This window comes from Brachionichthys hirsutus, chromosome 4 (genome assembly GCF_040956055.1).
Source record: "Brachionichthys hirsutus isolate HB-005 chromosome 4, CSIRO-AGI_Bhir_v1, whole genome shotgun sequence".
NCBI classification, from domain to species: Eukaryota; Metazoa; Chordata; class Actinopteri; order Lophiiformes; family Brachionichthyidae; genus Brachionichthys; species Brachionichthys hirsutus.
In genome coordinates this window covers 3,790,493-3,814,677 of record NC_090900.1, presented here as the reverse complement: position 1 = coordinate 3,814,677, position 24,185 = coordinate 3,790,493, and the positions used below count along the sequence as shown (strand labels likewise).

Genomic DNA, 24,185 nt, shown 5'->3' with positions numbered 1-24,185 from the left:
TTAATTTAGTGTGTGTGTGTGTGTGTGTGGGGGGGGGGGAGGCATTTCAAAAAAGCCCTTGCGGTCTTGTTTCCGTTGAAAGTCCGAAGAGAGAAATATATAATATATCAAGAAACAGTGAAATCCTTCCTGTGTTTACAGCTGCGACGAGAGAGAGAGAGAGAGAGAGAGAGAGAGAGAGAGAGAGATAGGGATGTAATAGAGAGTCACCTTGGAAGGCACAAATAGAAAAATGCCTGCCATGGCAGTGCTGAGGATGACTCAGCTAATGCCTTATTTGTCTTTAACACTTCAGATGCATTTATGTGCAGCAGATTGTTGTAAAGCTGCATTGCCAGTGAACAGAAAGAAGCTTATAGATTTAATTATAACAAACAACCTGCAAGAACAAGTGACAGATTGAATCCTCTGAAAAATCTACCATCGGACTGAACTTTCCAGAACACAATTTACTGATTCTCAGTCACAGCACCATCTACTGGGAAGTTAGTGAAATAGGCGTGTCATTTCCTGAGTTGTCCGCAGGGGGCAGCACTGCGCTCAACTCGCTCGTGTTTACTTCCGGTGGTCCCGTTCTCTCTTGGAGAAAGGAGCGATGGTTCAAACGAAACTTCTTTCACAACATCCTGGTAAATAATGTCTGATAAAACGCACCAGCCGCGTTCTCTGTTAGATACTTGGGTCAAAGACAACAACAGCCTGGTGGACAAATGGAAGGTAGGTGGACAGATATTAAGGGTATTCTTTCCACAGTTAGCCCTTTAGCTTGATTATAATCCTTATATGTACATTTAAACGTTAAAATAACTTATCCGGTATCTAATACTGTTATAATGCGCTCACACGCGGATTGTTGCTAATACATATGATAAAAAAAAGTTATGCATTCCAGTTTTACATATTAAATACAACGTTGCACATATTAAGTGTCTTTGTAATTTATTGTAATTTATTGTCAATTGAATATTGGTTTTATTTTTATTTGTATTGTGAAATTTGTATTGTTAAATGTCGATGATTTATGTACGAAGGACTTTCAACGGAAACAAGACCGCAAGGGCTTTTTTGAAATGCTCCTCTTAGACAGGATGTTTGACCTTATTTGTACTGTAATACATGCTACTGTGTGACTGTACTTGTACTCTAACATTCTATCGAATAAATATATTCATCATCATCATCAAGTGATGAATGTTTGCTGTCATATTTGCCTTTACTTTATCTCCTCAGCAGCAAGAACGAGGAGGTGACTCTGTGAGGCGAGACCGGATCCAGCCCGACTTCAGGTGTTATTCGACTGACTTTCAAAAGCTTCTGACGAAAGTTCAAGGTGCTGCGTCAGCTTTACCCATGCAAAGACATCGTTTATGTGTGGAAGACCTTCTCCATCCATCGTTTTCCTTCCACCACAGGTGTCCCTCCACTCGCAGCTCACGCCCAGGTGGGGCTGACAGTGACGTACAATGCCTGCGTGTTTCTCGCTGCTCAGTCTCGGTTTTCAGAAGCCGAGTTGCTCCTCACGAGAGCCACAGCGAAAGGTGGGCTGGGAGGGAGGCGACGCCATAGTGGACATGTTGGCCCCAAAGCATTGCTTAACCTCAACGTTCACGGCCTGCTTTGATCGTTCTCTACAGCGCTGCAGTTGAAAGAGGACGACCCGGTTTCGGAGCCGCCGGTGTTCTGGAGAGCAGTTCTCAAATCGGTGGGAGGCGGTTATTTGAGTTCGTCTGTGCAGCCCCTTCTTTGTCTGCAGTGGGGGATTTGGTTGGGCACCTGTAAGCTGACTTTGATTCAGGAGTTTCAGGTATGAGCTTTATGTTTAACTGTGGCCGTCAGCCACTCATTTAACCTCGGGTTAAACCAAACTAACAATTCGTCTACATTAACTTTCAATTGAACTCCACTCTGCGTTTTCTTTATTTTTTAGATCTAGTCTATCACAATATTTTGTAATATTGATTTGTCCCATGCATTTATAGATTATTTTAAATACTCAGGATATGTTGTCTTCTTCCTATTTGATCTATTTTTTATTTTTGCTACATGTGAGACTAAAACCAGGTGTTCAGGTGTTTGATATATCCTCCAAATAATTTAGTTGTTTATTTGTTTGATGACAAATCTGAAGATATTTTTTTTTAGGACAGTTGTTAAATATTGCTCACACTAATATTAGATGCGTGTTCACCATTCTGACTCCACTTCCAGGCTGGTGGTGTATTTGTGCTGATTCTGGATATGACAATAAGATGAAATAAAACTTGACTGTTGCCGTGATGCAGGATGAGAGGTCCGCTCTGCTTGAGATGCTGTCTAACGGCGCTGGGGACTGCAGGAGTGAAAGAACTGGAAACATCTCAGACACTCCACTACTGGTGACAGACCCACGGGGGCTTCTTCAATTACTACAGATCTGTACTTTAATTACTCAAGGTCAGAAACTGTGATTTATTTTCATCCATAACTAAGTATAAAGGGTTTGTTGTGTGACGCAACAAATTATTTGAGTACACTCAAATAAATAAAGACAGATGATGCCAACTGCATTCAGTGGAGCGCCACTCAAGATGCATTCATGTTGTAACAGTTCTAATCCCTGGTCCAGATTATTTTAATCAGTTTTATTGTGTAATTTGTTTATATTTTTGTCTTGTAGGAGGCTTAAGCACAAGTTGTTTTTTTTTATTTCTCAAAAGACAAACACGCTGATCGATTGGATGGTGTAAATCCAATAATAAGGGCAATGAGCTGCTTGGCGGAGGCCTGCGCTCTCTGAGTTTTCTATTTCCATCCTGTATTTGTCTGTATTCTATGTCTCCTATTTAGGCGCAGAAAGGTTGAGTGAAGGTCAGAGTTCAGAGGCGCTGTCGGATCTGCAGACGGCTTCCTCCCTACCGGCTCCTAGATCTTTGGTAGCCTCCTCGCACCTCCTCTCAGGCGCCTGCCTCGCTCAAATGGTAAACACAAACAAACAAATGCACGGACAGAAGTATTGAACATTTGTATACGATGAGATTGTGTGTGTGTGTGTGTGTTTGCTTCCAGAGCTGTCCTCAGATGGCGTTGCAGTGCTACAGGAAGGCCCTGGAGACGGACTCTCGGTGTGTGTGCGCACTGTACAGGAGCATGCTCATATACAAACAGCTGGGCAACACGCAGGCGGAGATTCAGGCTCTTCGTTTGCTGCACTCGGTGAGTAACACAAGTGTCCAGCACCTAAAGGGAAAGTCGCGCAAAGTAAAATGCACGTCTAAATACACAATCTGAGCTGTTGAAAGTATTCGCTGCCGTTGTTGTAGTGGAGTTTCTCATTGCAGGTGAGCTTCCTGACACATGAAACCTCTCTTGCCCCACAGACCCTGATGTTGCCCACAGAGCCTGTTGCTGCTGGTACAGATCTTTTCTCCCCGTCTTTATTGCTCTGCAGCCAATCGCTGAACAGTCTGCTGTTAGTTCCCTCTGCCCTCTCTGTCCTTCACACTCTGGCCCATAAGTGTGTGCTCCATGGGAGGTAAGAATACCAGTGTGGAGCTCGGACCTTTACAGGCAACGCGTCACTAATAAAAACTAGATTATCATAGACTTGATGCACGCTGGAGTTGCGAGTTGATTTCGCTACCGTTTCTTCAGGGTATCTGAGGGTGTAGAGTATTATTTGGATCTACTGGCAACTCTTCAGTCTGGAGATCAACATGGAGTAAGAACTCCAAAGAGGAAATCATAATGTTTTTGCCCGCAGGGAACATTACTGAACATGTCAGTTGGTATCTCTTCTGCTTGTCTTTGTTTTGTCTCAGGTGCGTTCTGAGCGCCCTTCCCTCCCCAGGTTGCCTGAGCTTTACCTTGAGGCTGGTGCTGCCTTGCTCATGGCCCGACGGCCCGCTGACTGTATGGCTGTATGTGATGAAGTCATCAGCTTGACACTGGAGCTGCTGCCAGACAAACTTGTGTTGGAGGATCCAGAGGAGACGCCCGAGAGAGGCAGCAGGGACGTGTGTGCGGAGGTAGAGGAGAAGATGGCGACGTTGCTCTGGGCCGGGGCTGCCTACCTCCTCCTGGGTCACTGCCACACTCACCTGAAGGATTGGAAGCAAGCTGTGACTGAGTACACGAGGTCTGCGAGATGAAACACGCTTTTAATCCAGTCATTTATTCTGATTCTGAACAAACTCATAAGATCTTATACATGACAGGTGCATCAATCTGTTGGTAAAGGTCCGGTTTAAAAAGAGAGGTGAGTATTTTTCCAACTTGTTTGATGATTTGGAAATAAATTGTTCTTATTCTAGACACCACAGATACTGTGACTTTGTGCATTCTGTTCTGTTGACTATTCAGCCACAGATTTCCAACCACAGATCGTCATTGCCGACATGGCCGGCAAGCAGGCGGCGGGTCTGTGTGTCCTCCAGAGGTTGAAGGGGCTTTCGCTAGCCGGTAGAGGCATCTGCTTCTCCCAGACAGACCAACTACGAGAGGCGCTAAGAGATATTCAGCTCAGCCTGCACGCAATCCCAGGTCAATACATGTATAATCTATATTTTGCATGGCGCTTAGACTGCAATGCGTTGCATTTATATTTTTCCTCGTCTGTTTTTTTTTTTGTTCTAGATGATAACTTGTTCTCATGCTGTGTATATTGTCGCAGACTGTGTGAGTGCAGGACTGTGGTGCGGTGAAGTGCTGTGGAGGCTTGACAGGAGAAGAGAAGCAGCAGCTTGTTGGGAACAAACCTGGAGCTTCGACACACAACCCTCAGCAGAGTACGACACTTTCATTGCCAAAGTCTCTGGTTGGTTCGTATTTTGTACAGTGTGCTATGGGTATTTGCATATACTCCATAATATACTGTATTTGAATAGTTAACCACACAGATTAACACATGAATGGCACTCGGCCTTGTTAAATTGAATTAAGCTTTATTTAAAATCAAACTCATAACCCTGTTACCATAATGGCTATTGGATTTGCAGCAGCCAACCATTTCAGTCTGATGCTTTCAGACTTCTATTTGGATCTGCTCCAGAAAGCACACACTCTTGGATACCTAACCTAAATATGCCCTGATTTTCTTTCATGTAACTAGGGTAAAAGAAAATCCTATATCAGACCCTTTATTTGGATTCCCACTGAAATCAATGCAGATTTTAATAAGGTCGGGTCAGGATTGTTTTCAACAAAAATAAAATAAGCGAAAAACCTTTGTTGTGTTGGGCAATTTAACATGCTGTGATGCTACTCTCCTTTTAATTTCTGTATCCCTTTTGTTCTACAGGAGTCTTTCTTTGTACCTACAGGAACCCACGTCTGGCCCTTTGTTGGACTCCATGGATCTGCGTCACAGAATAAAGGAACTTGGTCCAACAGTATCCTCCTAGATAGAAATGAATAAATACCTTTATGACTGAATGGATCAAATTTCTGCAAAATGTGAAACGGAATCCTCACCTTCAACAAACATGGGTCTTATAGAACAGTAAAATAAAGCATCATTAGAGGCGTTATGATGTATGAGAATGAAAATAAACTCGGTATTGATCGTTAACCTGGCGGGGGTTTTTATACAGTATACAGTTTGGTATACAGTAATGGTTCTATGTTACATGAATCTAAACATCTATTTAGGGAAGAAACATCGAATTAATACTGTTACCACGTGATTAACTGAGAAAGTCAAACAATTTAATTAAGTATCTGCCATGAGAAAGTGTCTTAAGATTGCACTGTGAAGTGAAAGATAATTAACAAAATATTTCAGAAGATATACACCGTAATTGTGTTATTTCTCTAAAATGCTTATTGGTAGCATTAATGTATGCGTTACTCGTATAAATTGTAATCCAGCGCTATTTTAAGTTTTCGGATGTTGACGAATATAAACGCGGAACACAGTGATTGGATAACAGTAGATCGATGATTTAGTGAATTTACCAATAAGAGGACATTTATTAAAAATAGGAACTCTTATCCATTTTTAATTGGCTAAATCTCCACAATAGACCTGTCAACGTCAGACCTCGGGTTTTGTCATTGGCTTAGGAGTTTAATGGCCGACCTCCGACCAATCAGAATGAAGGCTACGTCCGTCTCATGCTATAACCGTAAAGAAGCGCACGGAGCCGCTGCTCTTTCGTGTGATATCGGCGAACGTTAAGTAACGGCAGCCGGCTAAGCGTAAACATTTAGCTAGAATTTCGGTATTTATTAGTAGTGATTCAGGTGGACGACAATGGCCTCGGGAGTGGAGTAAGTAGAATATGTTTAATTTATACTGTAATGCGTTTTGTGTTGAGAATGACTATCATCAAATGTATTTTAAATGGCTAGCGTCAGATCAGAATACAGCACCCTAGTTTACTAAAGTTAGCATGATTGCTACTACGTAACCGAGTTTGCTAGCATTGGAGCTAACGGGGTCAGTAACTCGGGCCTCCGCACTTTAGTCTGGTGGTTGGATATCCGCACCGTAGTCTGTTGAGTTACCATTTACGCGTTTATCTTGCTAGCTGTGTAGCAGCGACTTGACAAAGGACAGTCATTGCTGCCGTATTCGGATGCTGACGTTAGCTTAGCAAGAGAGTCAAGGCCAAAACCAGCCACCATCACGTCGACAGGTTGGCCTAACCACCGGCTAATGGCCTGTTTTTGGAATTTGCTTCAAATATAGCTGAACAGTAGCATAACATTATGAACCGCATCGCTTTAAGTGTTAGACATCGGAAACTGTCCGGTCTTTACGAGCTGGAAACCTTAGCTAACCTTCGTCATCCAGGTGACTGAATGTGACGAGCTGCTCTGTACACCGAAGCTAACGCGGCTCTTCATTCTAAATGATCTACAATTAGCATTAAATCGCCGTTAGCTAACCAGCCGTGTCTTAATTTCATTTTCCAGTTTCAGCGTTGGTTGTTTTCAACCTTTTGTCATGAGCTAATTTATTAACGTCACGATAGAATTGCACCGTTTTCGTTACGCGGTCCTAGCCTGCTAAGAAAGTTTTTTTTCTTTTCTTTTGCTGTGTCATCTGTGCTCGCGTCAGTTAGCCCAAAGGCTAAACTTAGCATGCTAACAACATCAGATAAACTACAAAACAGGCCCAAGAGTGTTCTAGAAACTCGTGGCACTTGACACTGACTTTCGTTCCCCTTTTCCCGATATGTTGAATGTATAGATTATGTGCAATGATCGGAAGTGGCGATGCGACACGTTTGGTCTTGAAGTTATACGACAATGCATATTTATACTGATTGATTTATTGCATTTTCATGGTTCGTAAATAGCAATTTAAAATGAGAATAAAGTAGACTAAGCGTATAAGAAGTTTACTGTTTACCAATGAATGAACACACAAGCATACACGCAATGAACTGTTCTTAATTTCCTGTAGATGCGACCATAAAACACGGAACTGTAAATCACTGGTGTTGCATCGGTATTTTTATTGTAGCTGTACGTGATTGTTCATGAATTATTCACTTTGTTTTTAACTTTTTTTCCCTTTTTTCTACGTTTGTAACATAGTTCCAAAAATGATGATTTGGCCACTGCAATTCTGAAACAGAAGAGCAGACCTAACAGGCTAATTGTTGATGAATCCATCAATGAAGACAACAGTGTGGTCTCTCTCTCTCAGGTAGACAGACTTTTATCATCTTGATTATTTTTCTGTATTGCCAAAAGAGATTTACAAATAAACGTCTTTTTTTTTTTTTTTTTTTGAAGACCAAGATGGATGAGCTGCAGCTCTTCCGTGGAGACACGGTGCTGATGAAGGGCAAGAAGAGACGAGAGACTGTGTGCATCGTGCTGTCCGACGACACCTGTTCAGATGAGAAGGTTCGCATGAACAGGGTGGTCCGCAACAATCTGAGGGTGCGACTGGGTGATGTCATCAGGTGGGCAAAAGCACACCCGATTGTAAAATCCTTTTCACAGCCCGTTAAGAAAATGGCGCTAAGTCTCGCGTGTCCTTCAGCATTCAGCCGTGTCCTGACGTGAAGTACGGAAAGAGGATCCACGTCCTCCCAATAGACGACACGGTGGAGGGGATAACTGGCAACCTGTTCGAGGTTTACCTGAAGCCATATTTTCTGGAGGCTTACAGACCGATCCGCAAAGGTCAGCTCAAATTTTCTTTGTAGCCAAAAAACAACAACATGCTAATCAATTCCAAAATGTAATGTGCAGAATGGAATTAAAATGTGTCCCCTTTTCACCGTGTGAAGGTGATATTTTCCTCGTCAGAGGAGGCATGCGTGCAGTGGAGTTCAAGGTCGTAGAGACCGATCCCTCTCCCTATTGCATCGTCGCTCCAGATACAGTAATCCACTGCGAGGGAGAACCAATCAGGAGAGAGGTGGGGTGTCAGGAGCGCGTACAGTGATGGGTGAACATTACCAAAAATTAATCACGGAAGTGTAATCCTCTTGTGTGCACACGCAGGACGAGGAAGAATCCCTGAACGAGGTGGGCTATGATGACATCGGGGGAGTGAGGAAGCAGCTGGCTCAGATCAAAGAGATGGTGGAGCTGCCTCTCAGACACCCTGCCCTGTTCAAGGCCATCGGCGTGAAGGTAAGGCACTGCTCTAATGCGCGTGGAGGAATAAACCGTTTGGCCTTCAATGGAGAATTTAATGTGAGCACACGTTGCATGGAAGATTAAACGGATGGTCCTTTAGTTCTTATTCAGCTGTGTATATTAAGAAATAAAATGCACCAATTACAGAACTGAAAAACTACAGCCATTTGTGCAGGAGTGGCTGCTGGCAAATATCGATTCATTCAAGTCATGTTGGTGTTACTGATATGTTTCTTGGATCTTTTAGATCTACATTCGTAGTTGGTATGCTATATAGTATGTTTTGAGTTTAATTACAGCATTAGTCCAAGAAGTAAATGCAATACCCCGCATGTTCTCTTCCTTTCTTTGCCATTTTTGATTTGTAATGATCTTGCTGTTAAGTGAAGTGCAGCATGGACAAGTTCATTCTGCCGTTATATCTTTAATGCTTTTAATAATACTAAAATTAATAATTTAAATGTTTTCTTTAGCCCCCACGTGGAATCTTGTTGTATGGACCCCCTGGAACAGGAAAGACCTTGATTGCCAGAGCTGTGGCCAATGAAACTGGAGCGTTCTTCTTCCTGATTAATGGTTTGAACATCTACTTAATATATTTTCTAAAGACACTTGCTGCTGGTCAGTGTTATTTGATTATTGTATTTTGTTTGTCCCTGATGGACTTGCCTATATGATTACTTTATGACTATTTAGAATAAGTTATTATCAAACTCGTGTAATTTGGTTGCTTGACTATACTGGGTGGATGCATGTCTTCAGATGGAAATATATCTTATGTGCTGCAAGTGGTTTGTCTTTGGGCTTTCCAGTTGAATCTGTATTTTGCAACTTGCAAAATACAGATTCATAAATAAAAAATAAAGAACTATTTTTTAAGGTTAATGGGCCAACATACAACATATAACGTATGTTGGACCCTCGATTGAAATTAAAATCTTGTCTCTTCCTATTAGGTCCTGAGATCATGAGTAAGCTTGCCGGAGAGAGTGAGAGTAACCTGAGAAAAGCCTTTGAGGAAGCAGAGAAGAACGCTCCTGCCATCATCTTTATTGATGAGCTTGATGCGATTGCTCCTAAGAGAGAGAAGGTCAGTGGGAAGAGAGGAATGAATAACTGATTAAGAGCTCAGAGTTTGCTCATAATCTGAGTGAAAACTTCTAACGTACTCCATTATTGTACGATGAAGACAACAGTTAAAATTGCTGCTTGTAGCAGGGCTAAGAAGCTTGTGCATATTTGAAGGAGTAGTCGTCCTCCACCTGTCTGTCGTTTCAGTTGACGAATGTTTCGGGTTGCAAACGGCGTCAAAGAACGGATTAAATTCATGAACCGAGGTTCCGCCGTATCGGGTTTAGTATCTTGCTTTGGTTTTAACTATAGTCAAAGATGCCTTTGTACTCTAGTCGATTCTTGTTTTGCCCTTGATGTAGTCAAAAGTTGTTTTTCTTCTGTTTTTTATAGACCCACGGAGAGGTGGAGAGGCGCATTGTTTCTCAACTGCTGACTCTCATGGATGGCCTGAAACAAAGAGCTCATGTCATCGTCATGGCTGCCACCAACAGACCCAACAGCATTGACCCAGCACTCAGGAGATTTGGTATCTTAACTGTTTTAAGAGTATCTTTGTTCACGGCAATGGTTTCAAGCTTAAATCTATATCTATACCGATGCACGGCGCTCCAGTGTGCAACAATGGGAACGGTGCTTGTATACCAAATGGAAAATCGCTTTAAATACAGCCTGGTTTATCAGATTGTTGCAACAAGAACTTGTATTCACCAATGGAAAATTCAGATGTAATTGTCATTCACGGTGTTACGCTACTGAGAAATGTTGCTACAGTAGAGTTAAGTTATTTGTAACGCTGCAGACTTGTTGAACTAATGGGCGTGTTTTTCTGTTTTATTTTTAACCGCCACCTCCAGGCCGTTTTGACAGGGAGGTTGACATCGGCATCCCCGATGCTACTGGCAGACTGGAAATACTTCAGATTCACACCAAGAATATGAAGCTGGCCGACGATGTTGATTTGGAGCAGGTTCGTACATAATATTCGTACATTAGGAGGCGCCACTACAGACTGCCTGTCTGAGGAGATGGAAAATCATGTAGCAGAGAAATGCAGTATAATCAACGCTGGGCGGTGACGTGTTTGCTTTTCTGTAGGTGGCCAACGAGACTCACGGACACGTGGGCGCAGATCTGGCGGCTCTTTGCTCGGAGGCCGCCCTGCAGGCCATCAGGAAGAAGATGGACCTGATTGACCTGGAGGACGAGACCATTGACGCCGAAGTCATGAACTCGCTCGCCGTCACTATGGACGACTTCAAGGTGACTTGAACGACTGTAAAATGCTCTTCGGTGCTTTTGGCCCTCGAGTCCTTACTGACGTGATCCACGCCGTCTCGCAGTGGGCCCTGAGCCAGAGCAACCCGTCTGCACTGAGGGAGACGGTCGTCGAGGTTCCCAACATCACCTGGGAGGATATCGGTGGGCTGGAAGACGTCAAGCGGGAGCTGCAGGAGTTGGTGCAGGTGAGAACCCCGGAGATACGATGTCTAAAAGGGATGTGTCGTTGGGAAACAAAAATATATCGTTTCACAATTTCTCTCCTTAACTTCAGTACCCAGTAGAACACCCAGACAAGTTCCTCAAGTTTGGCATGACCCCATCCAAGGGCGTGCTGTTCTATGGGCCTCCTGGCTGCGGTAAGACTCTGTTGGCTAAAGCCATCGCTAATGAGTGTCAGGCAAATTTCATCTCCATCAAAGGACCTGAGCTGCTCACCATGTGGTTCGGAGAGTCTGAGGCCAACGTCAGAGAGATCTTTGACAAGGTGAGAATATTGTTAACATCTCTATGAAGTTTGGGTACGGGGTGGATCAATATTCTACGTTTCGTCTCGGAGCAGGCTCGTATTTGTGTTTCCAACAGTTTAGTTTTGTGTTTGTGTGATCAGGCGCGTCAAGCAGCCCCGTGCGTTCTGTTCTTTGACGAGCTGGACTCCATAGCCAAGGCCCGCGGCGGGAACGTCGGCGACGGCGGCGGCGCCGCCGACCGCGTCATCAACCAGATCCTGACCGAGATGGACGGAATGTCCAGCAAGAAGAACGTCTTCATCATCGGAGCCACAAACAGACCGGACATCATCGACCCCGCCATCCTGAGACCCGGCCGCCTGGACCAGCTCATCTACATCCCTCTGCCCGACGAGAAGAGCAGGATGAGCATCCTGAAGGCCAACCTCCGCAAGAGCCCCATCAGCAAGGTGACCAGCTGCTGCTCGCGCTTTCTATTACAACTGTTTGTATCGAGGTTTTTTTATTCAAACTAAACGCGGCTAGACTTAGATTCACTGTTCCTCTGAAAGTATTTAAATTTACAAATATCAAATTTTCTTCATTAATATTTGTTTTAGTTAAAGAATCAAAATATGTGGCCACCTGAATATTCCTAATTGAGCTTTGCGTGTCGGCAGGACGTGGACTTGGACTTCCTGGCGAGGATGACCAATGGCTTCTCCGGAGCCGATCTGACAGAGATCTGCCAGCGGGCGTGCAAGCTGGCCATCAGGGAGAGCATCGAGAACGAGATCCGCAGAGAGAGGGAGCGGCAGACCAACCCGTCGGCTATGGTCCGTGGCTAACCCGGTCTTCTGCCTCGCTTTTTCCACCACGCCGCGCTGCCGCTTCTTATGTTCTCCATGTCAACAAATGTGTTTTTAATAGGAGGTGGAAGAGGACGACCCCGTGCCAGAGATCAGGAAGGATCACTTTGAAGAAGCGATGCGATTTGCTCGTCGCTCCGTCAGTGACAACGACATCCGCAAATATGAAATGTTTGCTCAGACGCTGCAGCAGAGCCGAGGATTTGGGAACTTCAGGTGTGCTTTTTTTTTGTTTGTTTGATGCTAGGTAGCTTCCGAGTTGAGTTCGGTGCAGCGCAAAACTTTCCTCAGAGGGTTTCTGTTTATGGTTAACGGCAATACTGAGACGGTTAAAGTCAGAGCTGTTTGCGAGAAGCTTAATCAGTGATGTTTTCCTAGAATCACACCTCAGAAGTCAGGAAACGATTCTCCATATAACCATTGTCCCGATTACGGCAGTGAATGAATTGTCTTCCTCTTCTAGGTTCCCCTCCAGCACCCCAGGCGGCACTGGCCCAAGTCAGGGCACAGGAGGCGCCGGCAGCGGGCCGGTGTTCAATGAAGATAACGACGATGACCTTTATGGATAAACGTACACTACCCCACGAGGGTCACGCGTGTACAAAGTCTCCCCCGATTCCACGTTTTTAGGGCTTTGCGCTTCTTTCATTCGTTTCTTTTTTGTACGAGTTTCCTTGGAGAAAGCATGTTGCCGCTTGGTTTGCCCTGGCTTTGCTGTGGGTGGGGGTGAGGGAATGTTTGGAAAAGAAGGTTCAGTGGACTGATGGGGAGGGGCGGGGGGGGTTTGTTGAGTGGCTTCATTCTCCGTATATCACAACCAACACGAATGGCTTGAGTGATGGGGTTCTATGCTAGACTACAAGAAAATGAAAAAATGATATTGCGAATGACTTTTTTTTTTTAATACAGTAGCTTATGTGTTACAAATTTGTTAAGGTTATGTTGAAAATAAAATCTCACAAAATTGGAATTGTTATTGGTCTGTTTGAAATGTCTTTATTGATACTGTAAATGTACAGTTTGTTTCTGGGCATCTGTAAAACTGTTTACGGTTCTTTAACGTCACACAATGTCCTACTACGTACATAAAGACAACATGGCAAATCCGAGTTGACGGTGTTGATTTTATTGAGGGCTTCATGGTGTTGCAGGTTTATTTTCATTTCCATTTGTCGAGTTTCCCAGGACAGACGAGGAGCAGAGGAGTGGCACTAGCTGGAATTCCACAGCAGTCATTCATTTAAATTGTTAGGTTGATGTGGTCAGCATCAGAACTGCCCGTCTACACATCACTCTGGTGGTAAAATAAAAGTTACGAAGCCCCCGCCCCCCACACAATTAATCTCATTAAAGCTGACAAGTTTGCAAGTTATTAGCAATTCACCCCAAAGAAAATGGAAAATCAGAAGAATCATGTCTTCGTGAGCTTCATCCTGAAACAAGGTGGCATTCTTCATTAGTGGTCTTAGTACGGATCGTGGAAGGGGAAATGAGGATGTTCCGCATCCCTCCAAACTCTCTTGCCATCCCTCTGCGTAAAAAAAAAACAAAAAAAAACAAAGGGTAATTGGGGTTGGATCCAAATTCTTACTGTCTGGACTCGGGAGTATCCTCTGTACATGTTCGGTTCATTGATTTATAATTGGCTGATATTTTAGCTGTGCCGTCAGCGGTGCAAATAGAGTGTCGGGAAGGACTTCCTGTTCTAGATCTTAAGACGCGTCAAAGTGACGAGTGACTCACCTCGACAGCTGGCACGATGAAGCGTTCGTTGCAATTGAGGGACCCGATCAGTTTCATCTCCTCTTCCGACAGGGAAAAGTCAAACACTTGAAAGTTCTGCTGGATCCTGGAGGGCGTCACACTTTTAGGGATGCACACAACCCCCCTCTGCACATGCCATCTGCGAAAAGGACACTAAAAACGTCAGCGTCTGTCAGAAGAGGCCGAGCCTCGGCTCCCATTGGGCGCAGTACTTGAGGGGTTTGTGTCTTACCTCAGTATGACCTGGGCAGGAGTTTTCTGGTATCTCTGGGCGATGGTGCCCAGCAGGGGATCCTGTAGCAGGCACGGTTCTTCAGGTGAAGCCCAGGGCCGGTCGCCGCTGCCCAGAGGACTGTAGGCCGTCACACAAACCGCCACTGAGCTGCAGGAGAGGAAGCGCGCTCAGTTTCTGGCATGATGGTAGCGTCACTTGAAATGTTTTTGACTGACCGACAGTGAGACAGGAGATCAGCTTGAGACAAGTAGGGATGGCATTCCACCTGTTGCACAGTGAGACGTGTCATTATTGATCTTTAAGCGTGTTCCTGAACTACAAAATCACTTCAGGAAATAAAAAAAGCTCGTCCAATGCAACAACAATGCACCTGGTTCACTGCAGGTTTGTGTCTGGCCGTGCTGATGACCTCATCCGTCTGCCTCGCGTTGAAGTTGGACAATCCTATGGCTTTGACCAGACCTTTGTCCACCAGGGTCTCCATGGCCGCCCAAGTGTCCCTGTAGTGCGTGTTGGAGTAACGGACACTCCCATCGTCTCGCAGAGGCATCAACTCCGTCCCTCGCCTGAAACGCATGCGAAGGACGCTTCAGCTGAATTGGTTCAGAATATTTTATGTCAATCGCCACAGCAACAACCAATGGGGGGGGGGGGGGGGCACACAAGTTAGTGCATTCAGCTGCTCACTGAAATGCCATGGGCCAGTGCAGAAGGTACAGGTCCAAGTAGGAGAGACCCAGATGGGCCAGGCTGGTCCTGCATGCTTCCTCGACGTCCTCCGGTTCATGTTTGGTATTCCACAGTTTGGACGTTACGAACACCTCCTCGCGCCGCAGGGGCTGTGGAGGAAAGGGCAAAAGGGAGTCTGAACCATTTCATGTTCCGTTCAGAGAAACAGACCCACGTCTGTAACCACGGATCCTTTGGAGGGTCACGTTAAACAAAAGGAACAGAATCTGTTGGATACCGGTACAAGCCGACGCATGCATCTGCAATTTCCATGAAAAAATCTGCAAGATTTTGCAAAAGTGAATAAATTAGAGCACCTATATAAAAATGTATGTTTTTTTTTTTTTGGACAAATTTATTTAAGACCTATTTTTCCTGAAAAGAGTGTTTTCTATCGATTACTTCATGGTTCGGGCTTTAAAGGATTAAACTCCAAAACCATAGATGCCTCGGACGCCATGCGGAGACACACAATGCGTGTTTTTGGGAGGAAGCAGAAGATCCCAGAGAAAACCCACACAGACACGGAGAGAACAAAGAAAGTGAAGCCCGAGATCGAAGCCCGTCTCCAAGGTCGAGAACAGGCCTCAATTATCCGTGTCTAAATCCATCTGAACCGGTTCCTCACCTTCCCGGGGCCGAGCCGGAGCGCCAGAGCCCCTCCCACCTCCTGTTCGTTGCTGTACGCGGCAGCACAGTCGATGTGTCTGTACCCGCAGTCTAAAGCCGCCAGCACTGCCTGGTGCACCTGAGAACAGACAGGAAGTCCAAACATCATCAGGAGCACACAGGAAGTCCAACCACCACCAGGAGCGCAACGGCCCAAAGGAGGAACGAGGAACGAGGCCGGTCGTACCTGTCCCAGAGAACTCTTCCACGTGCCCAGTCCAATCGTGGGCATCCTCTGCCCTGTAGAGAGAGTCACGGTGGCGAGCATGGTTCAACCCTCGCCACCTGAAGGAGTGAGAGGTTGTGAGGCGCTCCTCTGTGGGCTCCTGGGGGGGGGGCAAAGTCATCATGACGGTGTTCTTACGCTTAGGTACTGATTCGCTCGCCATTCTGAAATCATCAACTCAGCGGCTGCGAGGGTTGTGAGCACATTATGTGCTTAACATTATGTGCTCACAACCCTGACCCTGGGGGGGGTCATTTGGTAGGTTTGGTGTTTGCATAGTACAAAATATTCCGTGAGGCTTGAAAAATAGGGGAAAAATCAGTAAAAACTGGGGCGGAGCTGAAGATGTGTGGCACTGAAAGAGTTAAAGATCATTTATTTATTATTGATCCACACGGCACGCCTTTCTCGTTCCTAACCAGGCAACATATCAATCAATCACTGCACAATGAACACCTTTCACATGAGCAAACCTAAAACCTTTTGAACTCTCGAACCATTTGCATTTATTTACGAGCTCTTTGCAGCTGCAAGTAATTATGCACCATAGCGAACGTAGCTTCCGCAACCCCCCCCCCCCCCCCCCCCCCCCCCCGCCATTGGGACCTTACCGCGCGCACATAAATGGAAATATGAAATATGCGGCGCTACTTTAAGCCTATCTTATCCGGCGCCATTAAAATACCTGCAGGCTCAAAGATCCGCGCGAGTCCAGATGACGCCGTTCCGTCCAGGTCGGGATGGTCTTACGACGCATGCGCTGCAGGTCATCGAAACACTGTCGCCGGGGCGTGGTTCAGTCACGTGACTAATGAAGTTTGAAGCAAGTCACGGGTTTGGTTACGTGACGTCGACTCTTTGGCAATGTGTAATGTTTTTGAATATTACCCCCCCCCCCCTGGCAATTGTTATGTATTCAACTCTTTGTATACTTATTGGTTTTGAAATAAAACTTTATATATAAAAAAAAGTCGATTAATTGTTAGTTTGCACTGGCGGTGTAAAATCATTTTATTTTTGTTTTTCTAATGTTACGTTGCATCAATTGAGTAATTTAATATTGGTTTTATTTTTATTTGTATTGTTAATTGTGGATGATTTATGTACGAAGGACTTTCAATGGAAACAAGACTGCAAGGGCTTTTCTGAAATGCTCCTCTTAGACAGGATGATTGACTGTACTTGTACTGTAATACATGCTACTGTGTGACTGTACTTGTACTCTAACATTCTATCTAATAAATATATTCATCATATATAAAATATATTCATCATTCACTCTTTGGGAGAGCTAAGCTGAGCCTTCGAAGCAAACAGAGACTGAGGCCACGTACACACGGAAGACGCGTAGCTCCAAAAACGAAGATATTTTTCTCCGGTTTGGCCTAGAATCATCACGAAACCGAATATTTCTGTCTCCAAAACTCCGGTTACACGTCTGCGTGCGGACGCCGGTAAACAAAGTTTTAAGTTTAGGAACGTCACTCCGCGACGAGAACTGCTGTGACGTCATATTTATGCGACCCATGTTTAGGTTCAGATTCAGAAACAGCACGGATGCCTTCAAAGCATATCGCTTATTGCTTCCATGTTGACTTCATATCCTAAAAACTACGTTTAGGAGCAACTCTGCCTACTCGTCGGTCCACACGAACGAGCCTGACGTCATTCATGCTTTGCTAACGGGACGACGAGAGACGGAGGGTTCTGATTGGATAGATTTGCGGAACTACGCCGCCGATTGGTTGAGCATGCTTATGAATGTGTTTAACAACGCGCTTCTGCGGTTAGGTGTGGTTGGAGGTTTTATAAAAAAAATTAAACGAGGTCTTGTGGATGCAAAAAAAACAAAAACAATATTACTCACTTCTGTCCGATTTTGCAGGCAAAACAACAATAAATAAATCAATCAATCATCATTTGCTGACCTGCTTGATTTGAAAAGTTCAGTGGAAATATAAACCCTCTGTGAACCCAGTCTTTATGCCAGAAATAGCTGATTCATATATATGTGATTAGTCGCAGCCTGGCCCTGGTGTCACTGCAACACTCTGTCCTTGTCCTGTGTGATGCACACACAGACACACAATTCCTCCACCAGCGGTTGTTTCATATGGTCATGTCTCTAAATGCAGATCACCCGCCCTGACCCAGCAGCAGCAGCATATGACTCCAAATTAGACTGAAATATAATCACTTAAAGTTGCTGTATTTTTCTGTCTAACGTTTTAAATGTTGCCAGTGATCCGCTGATGGTTAACTGTCCATCTGGATTCTTGCAGACTGAGGTCAAAGTCTGCCTTTATTTGTTTCTCCGTAACCCAAACTGATGCAATGTGTCCAAACTTATTTTATTACACGAGAAAGACTCTATTTGAGCATAACGTCTTGGGAAAATGTACAAATATCTATGTTATAACCGATGCATTTAAAACCGTACATGAAACTATTATAAATTTACATCAAAACCAGACTGGACATATGTGGAATGTCGAAGTAAAAACACTTATTTGAACACAAGTTTACACATTTTTGCACACTTTGGGTTTATTTGTTGAAATGCTGACAAATTCATAAATATTGCCAAATGCACGTAAGCAGTGAGTTTTTCAGCAGCAGCACATGTGAATTCTGGTTGTAGCGACAGTCCGACGAGGCTGTGGCGGCGTCAGTACCTTTTATAACATAAAAGTGCATTTATCAAAAATGTTGCATTCAAAACACACGTTTACACACGATATCTATGACCTACCGAGGCTGTTTGCACGCGCTTGTCCTCACATTGTCTGTAAGAAGCGCTTAACAGCTGATCCGCTATTACAAACAGGATTTTCCAATGAAAAACCCCAATGCAAAATTCAATATACAGATGTTACAGAGAACAGAAGCAGCTATCAGATCATACGTCAGGACTCGACTCCAAAGAGGAAACGCCGAGCGAGTCCTCGTTTGGATTTTGCGCACAGTAGCACCGAGACATTGCCTTTTCAAAATGGCAAGAGAGAAAGCAGAATACGAACAATAAAGCTAGGCGTCCCAAAGAAATCTTGATCTACTGTTGAGTTCAGACAAAACGAATGCTCGCCTTCCTCTGCGGAATCCAGCCTGTGCTTGAATGGCACGATGGAATCACCCTCTAAAGTGACTTCTCTTGCTTACATACAGTACGGAGTAGCGGATGACTTTAAATTGCTTGCTTACGGTTTTTCCAAGTCCACCACCTTTGGGAAAATAGTTCTGTGAAACACAGCAGAGGGCATTTCTCCTGTAACATGGCTGGTTGGTGTTATCGCAACAGGGCTAAGGCACCTAAAGGTCCCTCAGAGAGCAAGGAAAAGCACCAATGTCCACACGCAGGTTGTGCTATCCAAGCGTGCACGGCTCGTATGTGATTGTCATTCCCAGACATTTCATTTTATTCAATGCGGCTGAGATGTGCCGTTATTACTTGTGATTAATTCAGAACTTTGTGCCTCAGAGTCCGTCTTCTTAGGGGAGATAGGTCTGACTAATCAGTAAACGGCTAACCTAAGTCAAGCACAGTTCTTTGTTAGACTGAGAGGAATAGGAACGCAGGTTTTTGGGGTGGATGAACACACAGGGGGGGGGGGGGGGGGGCTTTCATCCTCTCACAAAAAGGATCAGAGAGTTGGGCGGCATATAAAATCAGTGATAAAACGGTAAAAAACACAGTTAAGAAAAGAGGATCCAGAAAAAGCTATGGCTGTGCTGAGCCCTTCCCTCAGCACTGATTCATTGCTCAGGGGTTTGTGTCCCCCCCCCCCCCCCCCCCTGGGCTAACAGGCCCCAAAACAAAACAGCAAACACTCAAATAAGCCATCAGTCTTGGAATCCTTCCATTAGCGTCCCTGCAAACGGCAGCGTCTGTTCGGTGCCGCTTGCATTAACACGGGGCGTCAAAATGGGAGGAGCCAACGGGGATCCAGATATGACAGAAGTAACGAGGGACGGGGGGAGTTTTGGGGTTCGGGACATTTAGTCTGGAGTGTGTCCTGGTGGAGGGGTTGCTGGTGAGTCCTCTTACGACTGGGGGAGGTGTTGTCTGATAATCTCTCTGGACTGAGGGGGGATCCTGTCAGGGAAGCGGACAGAAAACTCCACAATGAGGTCGCCGCGGTGCGAAGGGCTCTTGGGGTAAGGCAGGCCCTCCCCTCTGAGCCGCTTCGCCGTCCCGGGCTTGATGATGTCGTGACAGGGCAGCGAGATGATGCGGTTTTCTAGTGTGGGGATGCTGACTGTGCAGCCACACAGTGCCTGGTGGAGAAAGGAGGAAAAGGTTCATATCTTTGGGAGGAATTAAACACGAAACCATGAATAACTTTATCATTCAATGAATTAAAAAGGTAGAGTTCATCTTTTCTCAGAACAGCAGACTAACAACAACACTTCCACACGTTTTCTGTGTGTGTGTGTGTGTGTGTGTGTGTGTGTGTGTTGGTGTTCAAGGGGCCGCACACTGCAAAGGGGACTAATTTTAGAAACGGTCTCATGGCTGCGGCTAATAAAGTGAGGCAAGAATTGGCTGAGCTCGTAAATAGTTGGAGGGCTTGTCAGCTGGGCTGGCAGGATGACGAGAGAGAACACACACACACACACACACACACACACACACACGCACAAAGCTTCATCACCTTATCACGACTTCACAGACTCCTCCACTGAGCATTTATTTTCTTATTTTTTTTGCCAGATTTGCTCTGAATAAACATCATCAACTAAATCCACAAGTCTGTGAATGAATCTTTCGGTGAATAAACCAAACCAGCGCCCGGTCCGCGTCATGATGGCGCCAACGGACGACGCCTGCAGGAGGATTTTCTCATCACGCCCGGTGCTTTCAGGGACATTTGAAGTTCAGCCAGGCAGAGCAGCTGCTTCAGAGGGCAGACGGTTCTCCAGCCGTGGCATCAGCCTCCTCTTACCCACGACACACATGACATTGGGAGGTGATTTAACCTTTGACCGTGTGGGAGACGAGTGTTCACCCCCCCCCGCCACGATCAGTTCCTTCACTAAAACCCATCATACACACAGAGACATGTTGCCATGACGGCTGAAGCACACTGCTTCCTGATCCGAGTGTGCACAGAGTGCGTACGCCTTAACACACACACACACACATTCTCAGCCGGTGTGTTTTTGGATGTGGGCTGCAGTGGAGCTTGACATGCACTTCCAGACGCTGCAGAAGCATCATGAAACAGCCTACGGATGCAGGGATTGGTCGGTTTGGGAGGAATCCACAAGTTATATTTGTGCTGAGCTCTAACTGCTCCCGACGGCTGTCACGCCGAAGCCGCTGCAGCGCCGGATGCCGCCGCCAGCAGCATCTTCCAGGAGTTTATAGCGCAAAGCAAACGAGCGATTGTGTGGCAGCTGCTCGCCGGGGAACGTTTCAGATGGTAACGATGAGAAATCCAACTGAAACCAAACATGTAATGATTAGATCCACTTTCGTCATGCATCTTCAATGACCCTTGTTTTTTGCACAGCCGTGTTGTGTTAGATTGTAATATCTGGAGGTGGATTGTGTAGCATCAATCATACGAGGCAGGTTCGCTGTGTTTCCACTGCAGCATCACACCTTCGGGGAAGCAGAGCCGAGTGCGGCAGTGGAATATGAGCTCTTATTTGCTTTGGATACTGAATCATCTGACCCACTTCTCTAATATTCCCCAGATACCCCCCCCCCCCCACATCTCCCCTTCTCTGCACCATGCTTCAGTCTCTCATCTGGGTGCTGCTCGAGCAGACGATGCGGCTGTGGGAGTTAACGCAGTGCAAATGTGAGCATTTCTGCAGGTTAGTGCGACTCCCGGCGCCTGCTTCATGCGAAGTGCTTTCATTATCGGAGTGGTCACTAATGGGTGTGTTGTGTTCAGGCACCCTGTGAAAACGGTACAGCATGACCCCCGGCTGGAGCACACACTGCTCCCCCCCCCCGACATCGCAGGCTCTTTAAGAACACCTGTTATTAACCGTGAGTGAAGGACAGAGCCGGGTCGAACCCGTTGCCCTCGCGGGAGCGGCTAATTAAATGTCCTGCCAGTAACAGTAACGGCATCCTGGATTTGCCACAACTGTCACGCTCCATCTCCAAACATAACATAACTGAACATGTTGGTGTGTGTGGGCATGCGTGCCTTTTAATGCCCCGCGTGTACCCAAGCTGCATTTATGTTCATTTATTCATACAGCAGCGCAGAACAGATGGACATCGGCTCCGTGCCGGTCACACAAGGACGCCACATTCCTGCTACTTCTCTCGCTCTGCAGTGACAAAGACTAACACACACACACACACACACACACACACGCCCTAACGTCTGTCACACACTCCACCTCCTCCACTATTTGTCCAGGTTAATTAACAAAAATGAAGCCGGGGTGCCATTTTTGGACATTCATCTGTAGCTCAATGAATGCATCCACAGGGAATGAAACTAGCAACCTCAGCCAGCAGCATCTGCCCACCTACATGCAGAACCATAACGGAAGTCTGGATCAGAGGTGTGGAGGGAAGCAAGTGGACCGACGTACCTCTTTCAGACTGATCTTGCAGCTGTATATTATGTTGGAGCCGTCCCTCCTGAAGTGGGCGTGTCCTTTGTCTTTAAGCACAAAGGCTATGTCAGCCGGAATGTTCCCACGGGTCTCATCCCCCTCCTTGGGGAAGGTGATCTTGGTTCCCTCCTTCCAGCCTTTCTTGATGATGATGTTGAGGATCTTGTCCTCCGTCCTCACGCTGCGTCCGTCCGGGTTCAGCCTGCGCCGGGTGATCTTCATGCGTTTGGTGCAGCCGTGGAAGATCTCTTCCAGCGAGACCTTCAACTCGTGGACCACGGGAGGATCTTGGTGTTTCCTCCCGGCTCCCAGGCGCTCCGAAGGCGCCCCCCTCCTCCTGCGGCCCTCCCCCGAAAGCCCATTGTTCATCCCCGCCGCCGGAAAGCCAAACTGTCTCCCAAAATGAGTGAACGGGTCGTCATCATCCAGGTCCATGTCCTGATCCGCGTCGTGGTCGTTGTGGAAGGAGAAACCGTTTGCGCGGCCGTGGCCGCGGTTGGAGCCGAAAAACATGTCGAAGGGGTTGGAGCCGCCGAAGAAGGAGGCGAAGGTGGCGTGGGGGTCTCCGTGGAAGGTGTAGTGGTGCGTCGAGCTGCCCGGAGCTCCCGAGGAGCTGCTGCCTCCCGTCTTCAAGCCTGGGGAGAGAAGAATCCGTGATTGAGCATCATCCAGCACACAAATAGAAAACACACCGGAAACACGCCAAGCTGAATGCATCACCTTCCTCTCCCAGCTGGTCATAGACGACCCTCTTCTTCGGGTCGCTGAGCACCTCGTACGCCTCTGCGATCTCCTTGAACTTGTCCTCGGCGTTGGCGTCCTCGTTCTTGTCGGGGTGGAAGCGCAGCGCCATGCGCCGGTAGGCCTTCTTGATCTCCTCCTCGTTGGAGCCCTTGGGGATGCCCAGGGTTTTGTAGTAGTCCTTCCCCATCGCCGCGCACAGGCACACACACACACACACACACACACGTGCGCTCTCTGGATCGGAACCTTGTGGCTGTGATCGATCTGCTGGTGAGATATAAAGGGGACACATGTTCGTGTAGAGTCTCGCTCATCGTGGACGTCTTATAATACGCCGTCCAGACGCACGGCGGCCGGAGCGGCAGACTAAACGTGTCCCTGGCTGAGGGACAGAGTGCTCTCTTTCCCCCGAGGCCTATTTAACGAAGGCTTGAAATGGGAACACATAATAATGACTTTACTCTGTTACTATGGCTACATGGTTGCTGTGCTGATGTAGAGCACGCAGGGATCCCCTTCATCTCCTCGATCAAAGGGCTTCTCCTCATCAGCTCTGTTTCTAACGTCATTTATTTAGAATACTTGAAATGTTTTATTTTTTATTTTAATAAAACCGGCCGATCCTGAGAAACCCTCTTCATCATCGTTTCTCTGAACAATATATTGATCCTCTGCCTGCTGTGGATAGATAGAGATACCCGGTGGCCATTACAAGCACAACGTCCAGAATAATTCTAATTAAACTGTAATTTACACCACAAAAGGATTTTAGTAGCACCGATTGATAAATCCAAGACATTTTCCTTTAAAATAAATGAATAAAATAAATAAAAAATCCAGAACAATGAGAAGGGAACATCAGCCGCGGTCCGAAAACGTAAAGGATGGCGTAAAAATGAAATGACAATCCTACCGGAACGCTCAGCAACGCGGCTACACCGACATGGTCCCGGTCCCGGTCCCGGTCCGGTTCCTCTGCCCGC

General features: G+C 46.1%; 4 protein-coding genes across 4 annotated transcripts; 2 read left to right on the top strand and 2 right to left on the bottom strand.

The window, feature by feature from the left end:
- The first annotated feature begins 636 nt into the window (after positions 1 to 636).
- On the top strand, positions 637 to 5,526 carry fancg (FA complementation group G). The gene is made up of 14 exons (XM_068738578.1): positions 637 to 717; positions 1,231 to 1,330; positions 1,413 to 1,538; positions 1,635 to 1,804; positions 2,283 to 2,433; positions 2,827 to 2,957; positions 3,046 to 3,192; positions 3,357 to 3,511; positions 3,631 to 3,697; positions 3,798 to 4,114; positions 4,194 to 4,234; positions 4,345 to 4,518; positions 4,649 to 4,763; positions 5,276 to 5,526. The coding sequence occupies exons 1-14, from the start codon at positions 637 to 639 to the stop codon at positions 5,376 to 5,378; spliced, it is 1,878 nt and encodes a 625-aa protein (XP_068594679.1). The 3' UTR covers positions 5,379 to 5,526.
- A 606-nt stretch (positions 5,527 to 6,132) lies between these two features.
- On the top strand, positions 6,133 to 13,359 carry vcp (valosin containing protein). Its single transcript, XM_068738802.1, has 17 exons — positions 6,133 to 6,246; positions 7,522 to 7,633; positions 7,723 to 7,895; positions 7,976 to 8,118; positions 8,226 to 8,356; positions 8,443 to 8,574; positions 9,054 to 9,156; positions 9,537 to 9,670; positions 10,045 to 10,180; positions 10,509 to 10,621; positions 10,750 to 10,914; positions 10,995 to 11,117; positions 11,207 to 11,419; positions 11,543 to 11,851; positions 12,062 to 12,217; positions 12,312 to 12,466; positions 12,714 to 13,359. The coding sequence occupies exons 1-17, from the start codon at positions 6,230 to 6,232 to the stop codon at positions 12,817 to 12,819; spliced, it is 2,421 nt and encodes an 806-aa protein (XP_068594903.1). The 5' UTR covers positions 6,133 to 6,229; the 3' UTR covers positions 12,820 to 13,359.
- Positions 13,360 to 13,499: 140 nt separating this feature from the next.
- akr1a1a (aldo-keto reductase family 1, member A1a (aldehyde reductase)) lies at positions 13,500 to 16,619 on the bottom strand. Its single transcript, XM_068738803.1, has 9 exons — positions 16,559 to 16,619; positions 15,835 to 15,973; positions 15,607 to 15,726; positions 14,937 to 15,088; positions 14,620 to 14,815; positions 14,465 to 14,514; positions 14,247 to 14,396; positions 13,994 to 14,153; positions 13,500 to 13,781 (listed from the first exon to the last, which is right to left on the bottom strand). The coding sequence occupies exons 2-9, from the start codon at positions 15,913 to 15,915 to the stop codon at positions 13,716 to 13,718; spliced, it is 975 nt and encodes a 324-aa protein (XP_068594904.1). The 5' UTR covers positions 15,916 to 15,973; positions 16,559 to 16,619; the 3' UTR covers positions 13,500 to 13,715.
- A 3,198-nt stretch (positions 16,620 to 19,817) lies between these two features.
- On the bottom strand, positions 19,818 to 23,389 carry dnajb5 (DnaJ heat shock protein family (Hsp40) member B5). Its single transcript, XM_068738838.1, has 3 exons — positions 23,179 to 23,389; positions 22,435 to 23,093; positions 19,818 to 20,148 (listed from the first exon to the last, which is right to left on the bottom strand). The coding sequence occupies exons 1-3, from the start codon at positions 23,387 to 23,389 to the stop codon at positions 19,915 to 19,917; spliced, it is 1,104 nt and encodes a 367-aa protein (XP_068594939.1). The 3' UTR covers positions 19,818 to 19,914.
- Positions 23,390 to 24,185: the final 796 nt, after the last annotated feature.

Coding starts and splice junctions, on each gene's coding strand:
- fancg (XM_068738578.1), top strand. CDS start 637: ATGTCTGATAAAACGCACCAGCCGCGTTCTCTGTTAGATACTTGGGTC. Junction 1,331..1,412: donor GCTTCTGACGAAAGTTCAAG/GTGCTGCGTCAG, acceptor CTTCCACCACAG/GTGTCCCTCCACTCGCAGCT. Junction 3,193..3,356: donor CTCTTCGTTTGCTGCACTCG/GTGAGTAACACA, acceptor CTTGCCCCACAG/ACCCTGATGTTGCCCACAGA.
- vcp (XM_068738802.1), top strand. Junction 11,852..12,061: donor GCAAGAGCCCCATCAGCAAG/GTGACCAGCTGC, acceptor GCGTGTCGGCAG/GACGTGGACTTGGACTTCCT. Junction 12,467..12,713: donor CGAGGATTTGGGAACTTCAG/GTGTGCTTTTTT, acceptor TTCCTCTTCTAG/GTTCCCCTCCAGCACCCCAG.
- akr1a1a (XM_068738803.1), bottom strand. CDS start 15,915: ATGCTCGCCACCGTGACTCTCTCTACAGGGCAGAGGATGCCCACGATT. Junction 15,727..15,834: donor GGAAGAGTTCTCTGGGACAG/GTACGACCGGCC, acceptor GTCTGTTCTCAG/GTGCACCAGGCAGTGCTGGC. Junction 13,782..13,993: donor TCATCGTGCCAGCTGTCGAG/GTGAGTCACTCG, acceptor TTTTTTACGCAG/AGGGATGGCAAGAGAGTTTG.
- dnajb5 (XM_068738838.1), bottom strand. CDS start 23,389: ATGGGGAAGGACTACTACAAAACCCTGGGCATCCCCAAGGGCTCCAAC. Junction 23,094..23,178: donor TGACCAGCTGGGAGAGGAAG/GTGATGCATTCA, acceptor TTCTCTCCCCAG/GCTTGAAGACGGGAGGCAGC. Junction 20,149..22,434: donor GCAAGATCAGTCTGAAAGAG/GTACGTCGGTCC, acceptor TTTCTCCACCAG/GCACTGTGTGGCTGCACAGT.